The sequence below is a fragment of the Cupressus sempervirens genome, chromosome 3 (genome assembly GCF_028749045.1).
Source record: "Cupressus sempervirens isolate cs-2001-9-10 chromosome 3, ASM2874904v1, whole genome shotgun sequence".
NCBI classification, from domain to species: Eukaryota; Viridiplantae; Streptophyta; class Pinopsida; order Cupressales; family Cupressaceae; genus Cupressus; species Cupressus sempervirens.
Window position 1 is genome coordinate 924168031 of NC_143120.1, and position 5976 is coordinate 924174006.

Genomic DNA, 5976 nt, shown 5'->3' on the forward strand with positions numbered 1-5976 from the left:
TTTTAAATTTTTGGGGGATGATTTTTTTTGACACTTAAAACTTTGAAAATTTGGAACTGAAACTTCAATTATATGCAGAGACATGCCAAGTAAACTTCTGCAAAATATTGAAAGTAATTTGAAATTGCCACATGATTTTTAAAAGGACAAAGTCAAAAGTGCTCAACTAGTGGATCCTTTCCCAACCAAGATCTCAAAGACAATATAAAACTAAATTATAATTTGTTCATTAAAAAATGAAATGACCCCCACAACATAGACAAAAATTACTCTTCGAATCATATTTTTGACTCTGGTACTTTTGATGGATTATTAGAAAACATTCAAGGAAAACTTTTACAACCGTTTTCTAAAGAACCTGTGAAATTATTGAGCTGGTATTATATTTATTTTACTATTTTAGAGTCAGTTTTTTGTCCTCTTTCCCATTTTCTTGCCATTAAGTACAAAGATATTTCAGACACAATACACAGCAACGTATAACGTGTACTTGTCACCATATACTCATTTGGAATGCTTAATGCCTCAGTAGGTCATTGCAGTGTCGTATAACGTCTACATTGGGGAGTAGTGTTGCCGTCATCCTTTATCCAATCTCTTTGTCGCCTGATCTTGGCGCATACTACCTCTGCCAAATTTTGTCTTATGGCCCCCTTGAATTACTTTTATCAGTGATAAACCTAGGTTTCCGCAAATATATACAGATGATTTTTATCTTTAAATATATGCTTTCCATTACAATATTTCACTTAAAAGCTAGCTACAATGGAAGTACCATCAACATGGGCTATGAAACATCCACAAGAGCATTCTGAAGAACTTATAAGATAACATTTTCCTGAAATGAGAACAAACACATCAAGTAACAACAAATCTTAAGCTATTACAATGAAAGAAGAGCCATGTACAGCAAAAATGGCTATTGAAAATGTACATTGAAGAGATTTCGGTCACATGAAAACAATTGTGGGATGAAACTTGATGAGCAGGTCAAAAGCTCGTACAAAATGAGGAGTCATCACTTCAAATGGTGAAGTCAGACCGCATTGATCACAACGTCAAACGTTCCTTTGATGGTAGCAAAAATGTAATTCTGATCTGATGACACGTTAGCAACCAAGTAATTCTCCAAGGGAACGAGGATGAGGTATCTATCTTGTCCTTAAAAAATGTTCTTTGTTCAAGTTAGCATCCACAAAAATCGCGAGGTGGTTCTGCTTCGGGAGCAGCCTCTACTCCAGATATATAGCTGCAGAACAATCAGAATGATAGACCGACAATTAATCTCATACTGAAACACATGTCCAGAAATAAGTACTCCTAAAGAGATTAAAATATTTTGACTTAAATATGGAAATGGAAAAGAAAAATTACATGCTCTGTGCAACTTCAGAATGATTCTTCACAGAGTTCTTTGCTATGGCTAAAAATGTTGCATCTATATTTAGGTCTTCTTTAGCTGAAGTCTCAAAATAATGCATTATCCCCTTCGATGCACACCATTGATTTGCTTTCTTCTCAGAAACCTTGCCAATTTTCAAAATAAGTCATACAGAGAAAAATGGGAATAGTCAGACCCCGATTTTCTAAAATGAACTTTATAATCCTACATTACATGCAACTATGTCGAAAAAACAGACAAAAAAAGACTAGATTTACCACTCTACTGTTTCCCCCGTCCACATCAATTTTGTTGCCCACCAAGAAGAAGGGAAAATGTTCAGGATCTGCTGGGCTTGCCTGCACAGAACAGACTAATTCATGTTATTTTTTGTTTCTAGGATTGATTGTCTAACAATATTTTAGCATCAACATTACGGATCATACTACACGCCTATCATCAGGATGCAGGAGAACAAAGGAGTTGAGTCAGAGTAATTGGTTGCACCCAATGCATTAACCCTGTTACCAATTTTCCTCAATCACTCGTGAAATTGGTACATGATCAGTTTTTTGCACTGATATTAAAAGTAAAAAACTGTTAAGCAAACAAACTACCCCCCCAAAATGGTATTAAGTTGTTATATAAAATCTTCAAAAAATTCATAAAACAGCTTGTTGCAACTTTTCAAACCTGAAGATCTGGGTGAAAATTATATAAAAAATAAGATAATTAGAGGAGACAGCATATGGATAGAGCTGTCCAATAGTTGAAGACATTCCAGCTATCTTAAGCTAATTCACTAAATGCAAAGGTTTAAACAGGCAAGGACTCTCTCTCCATGTAATAATATACAGTTTGTTTTCAACTAATTCAATCAACATGCTACAAATGCTACAAAATCTGTCTCTATAAATATTATTGAGTAGAGCAATTTTCAGAAGATGAATGCTCCATTGGTCAGAGAGTTGGCCTCTTGAAACAAAATTCAGGTTTCCGAAGAAATTAAGTAAAAATTGCAGAAAGCAGCAAACCTGGTTTAGAAATTCCAGGTACCAATTGTCCAGGTCCTCAAATGACTTCAGCATATTCACATCATACACAAGAACACAGCAGTCTGCTCCTCTGTAAAAAGCAACCCCAAGACTCTGAAACCTCTCCTGTCCGGCTGTGTCCCATATCTGCAACCAAAAAGTAATCTCATATTTGACATCAGTATTCTGGATGAGATGGAAACTTTGAACCGAACGTTGTTTCCGAAAAGGAAATGCCTAAATACAAGAATCGGAATAAATTCTCGGGAATGCTTATATTCCTTTGTTAGTTTTCACAACTTCAGCTTGATGTAGCCAATAAATTGAGAAAAGCAATAAGAAGCACCAAATGCTAACATCTTAAATTCAATGCAAATTAGCAAAAATGTATAAAGCTTATGCCAAGTTGCTGTTTTAACTTTCTATTTCTGCCATGATTCCCTGCATACCTGCAACGTTACAAGTCTGTCATCAACTTGAAGTTCCTTTGTCATAAAGTCTGCACCAATGGTTGATTTGTAGTGGTTACTGAATCTTTTATTTACATATCTGTGATTATGTTAAGGCCATCTATAAGAAAGTCAAGTAACAGTAAGCTACTAAGCAGTCATGGGAAATTATAGATTCTAGAACATTGTGTGTAAGGCTTGGAAACAGCCCAATATTCCTCCTTGAAATTTTGTGGATCAAACACTAAGCCATATGAATCTATCATTCTGAATCCTGATGATCCAGATGATGGATCAGGAAGAGTGATCCAAAACATTCATGCAAAACATTTCTTACACAGTTGAAAGGAGAAACAACATGACCTAATACATTCTTGTTGCAAATCCCAAGCTCGGAGTCTCCAACAAGGTCCAACACAGATTGCAGGATGTCAAATGCCTATCCAGGAAATAATTAAATCTTATCACGGTAGGAATTACTCTAGCCTATGACTACTTGCATATTATGGGTGGCAATCTATAGACCAAATTAATTTTCAGCTATATCAGATTTCTACAATCTATTATAATTATAATAAAAGATTTCTGGATTCAATTGTGTGTATTTTTTATTATCAATGTTTTGAATCACACTCTGTGATTTATTATCAGGATGAAAGGGAGTACGAGATGTGAAATAATTATACTTCAATCAACATTTCAAATTGCACTCCGTAATCTATTATTTCTTTACATCTCTTGCTTATTTTCATCTTGATGATAGATCACAGAGTGTGATCCAAAACATTGATATAGAAAATACACAATCAAATTCAGAAAACTTTTATTACAGATTAATTTTGTTCAGTTCATTCAGCTTAACACTTATACCAACAACAACAAAGGTGAAAGAAAATTAGTGCACATCTTAAGTGACTTGCTAAACAAGATTTTGGACAAATGCTCTATATTCAATACTACTTTTTATTGAATAAAGCTGGGAAAAAATTACATAATAAAAATTTACATATATTTTGGGGCTGATTTGTGTCTGTATTCAATGTTCGATTGCCTTCGCTTCATTAATGATAAAATAGGATTCGATGATAGAGTTCTGTAGGCCAAAACGTTCCATAGGAGGTATGAAAGTATAATATCTTTTTTAAACAAATTCTCCGAACTTTATTCTATTGTCATCCATTCATGAAAAACTGCAAATATCTACATACTGTTGCCTAATGCCACTGGGTTGTGGGGTAAATTAAAAGTAAATGTATTTATTCTTCTACCTAATCATACTACGTACAGAAATCACAAAATGTGTGTCATCTCTTGCTTTGTTTAGGCTACGCATCTTAAAAGTGGAGTCCGCTTGATATAAATCAAACAATTTACCGATTCTTTATTCCCAAAGGTAATTGGCTTTACCTCTCCAAATTCTATCTTCTACTTCATATCTAAGCTGCTACAGGCCCTATATAATCATTTCCCCCAATATTGCATCTACGAAGTTAAAGTGCTCAAACATTTAAAAACAGTAACATCCACCTGAGCGTAAAGTGCTGCCAAATTCCTATGATCTGAACCGAGGGGCAAAATCAAATTATCAATAACAGAGGTTTTCAAATTTAACACTCAACAGATCTCTAATCGTTAATAGAAATTCCCTAAAACCCTAAGAACCCTAAATTCCAGACCAAAACAACTTTAAATCACAAAATCCAATTCAATGCTTCAATATTTTCACAACATTTCAATTAAATTCCTAAAAACTTAAAATAACTATTTTAAGGATACTGATTCAACAAAGACGTCTTTCCGACCCTGCAATATTCACACAAAAAGAAAGACGCAATAAATTGCAAATCCTCAAGAAAAGTAACTGAGCAATAGGAAAACCGATAAGCGAATAATTAATAAATACCCGCTGTCGCCGAGAACAATAACTTTGAATAAGCAGCGCCTACGAGCCGCCATTATTAACCTGCGTCGATTAAAAACTGCAATTTATGGGAAACGAAGCTAGACTTTACAAAGCCTGAGAAAACACAAGAGGGATAGTCCTTGTCTGGTTCCTCTCATCATCGCTTGCAGCCATTAATTGTCAGAAGTCTACTATCCGGTCAAGATCATTCCGAAACTGAAGATCGAAACGACGACAGATTTGGGACCGTCTGATGTCGGAATTGTGAAAGTTTGCTGTCTTTTGTCGGACTGGCAGATAGACGGAGGATTTTAAATATCAACGCGTAAAACGGATCCATCAGTCGTAATTCTTGAGCAATTTTTTAATTCAGTCAAACGTTATGGAAAACGGAGATCTTTTTTATATATTATGATTCAGAATCCTGCTTTATTAGGTGGCGAGTGGGGTTTAGGACTCCAATAAAACATGTAATGATTTATTTAGGTTGAATTGTTTTAGTTGTCAGTCAAACACTATGGATTAATATTTTATGCTTAAATGACTAATGGTTTCTAAATTTAAGAGATGAAGTAATTTAGGTATTTAAAGGTGAAATTGATTTTATTTTGAACACATTAAAAATAAATATTGGTGGCAAGGATGATGGTAAGAGGAGATAATGTCATCCATCAAAATTTAAGGTTTCATACGTTTGTTTGGGTTGGATCTGACACCTAGGTGAATTTGACAGACGAGATTCCTCCTTGCACGTGGTTACTTAATCGAAGGAAGCTTCTAGTTTAGATGTATGTTTACTCATAAATACTTTGAGATGTTTCCATAAAAATAAAAATAAAGATAGTAGTTTAGATATATTTATATGGCAATTTTACTTATTTTGACATGAATTTTGGTTAAAATATATGTTTTTTTAGGATTATTGACTTAAAAATATATTATGTATAAGTATTTTGTTATTGAGCAATGTTTTTCTAAGGGAGGTTATGTATGTAAGTGTTAAAGTATTTAATCTGGGTGACAAATTGTGTTGTCATAGTTCAGACACATGTGGCAAGTAAAATATATTAGCTAGCTGCATTGAATATTTGGGAGGACTTATAAAATGTTTTGAATATAATTAAAGCATTAAACACTTGGCTTATATGAAGCATTTAAAAAAATCATATGAACATTAAGTATTGGTGATTGATGGGAATGTTCTAGGAA

At 33.9% G+C, this 5976-nt stretch overlaps 1 protein-coding gene across 1 annotated transcript; it reads right to left on the reverse strand.

Moving 5' to 3' along the window:
• Positions 1-809: 809 nt before the first annotated feature.
• Positions 810-5210, reverse strand: LOC149569770 (ras-related protein Rab7-like). The gene is made up of 7 exons (XM_089822490.1): positions 4768-5210; positions 4641-4667; positions 2865-2964; positions 2416-2562; positions 1660-1740; positions 1375-1526; positions 810-1249 (listed from the first exon to the last, which is right to left on the reverse strand). The coding sequence occupies exons 1-7, from the start codon at positions 4818-4820 to the stop codon at positions 1186-1188; spliced, it is 624 nt and encodes a 207-aa protein (XP_089678616.1). The 5' UTR covers positions 4821-5210; the 3' UTR covers positions 810-1185.
• Between the last annotated feature and the right edge of the window lie 766 nt (positions 5211-5976).

What these genes read in the sequence shown, in the direction of transcription:
- LOC149569770 (XM_089822490.1), bottom strand. Translation starts at nt 4,820, where the DNA reads ATGGCGGCTCGTAGGCGCTGCTTATTCAAAGTTATTGTTCTCGGCGAC. An exon ending in ATTGTTCTCGGCGACAGCGG is followed by an intron (nt 4,668 to 4,767) that starts GTATTTATTAAT and finishes TGAATATTGCAG; the next exon opens with GGTCGGAAAGACGTCTTTGT. An exon ending in AAGACGTCTTTGTTGAATCA is followed by an intron (nt 2,965 to 4,640) that starts GTATCCTTAAAA and finishes ACATAATCACAG; the next exon opens with ATATGTAAATAAAAGATTCA.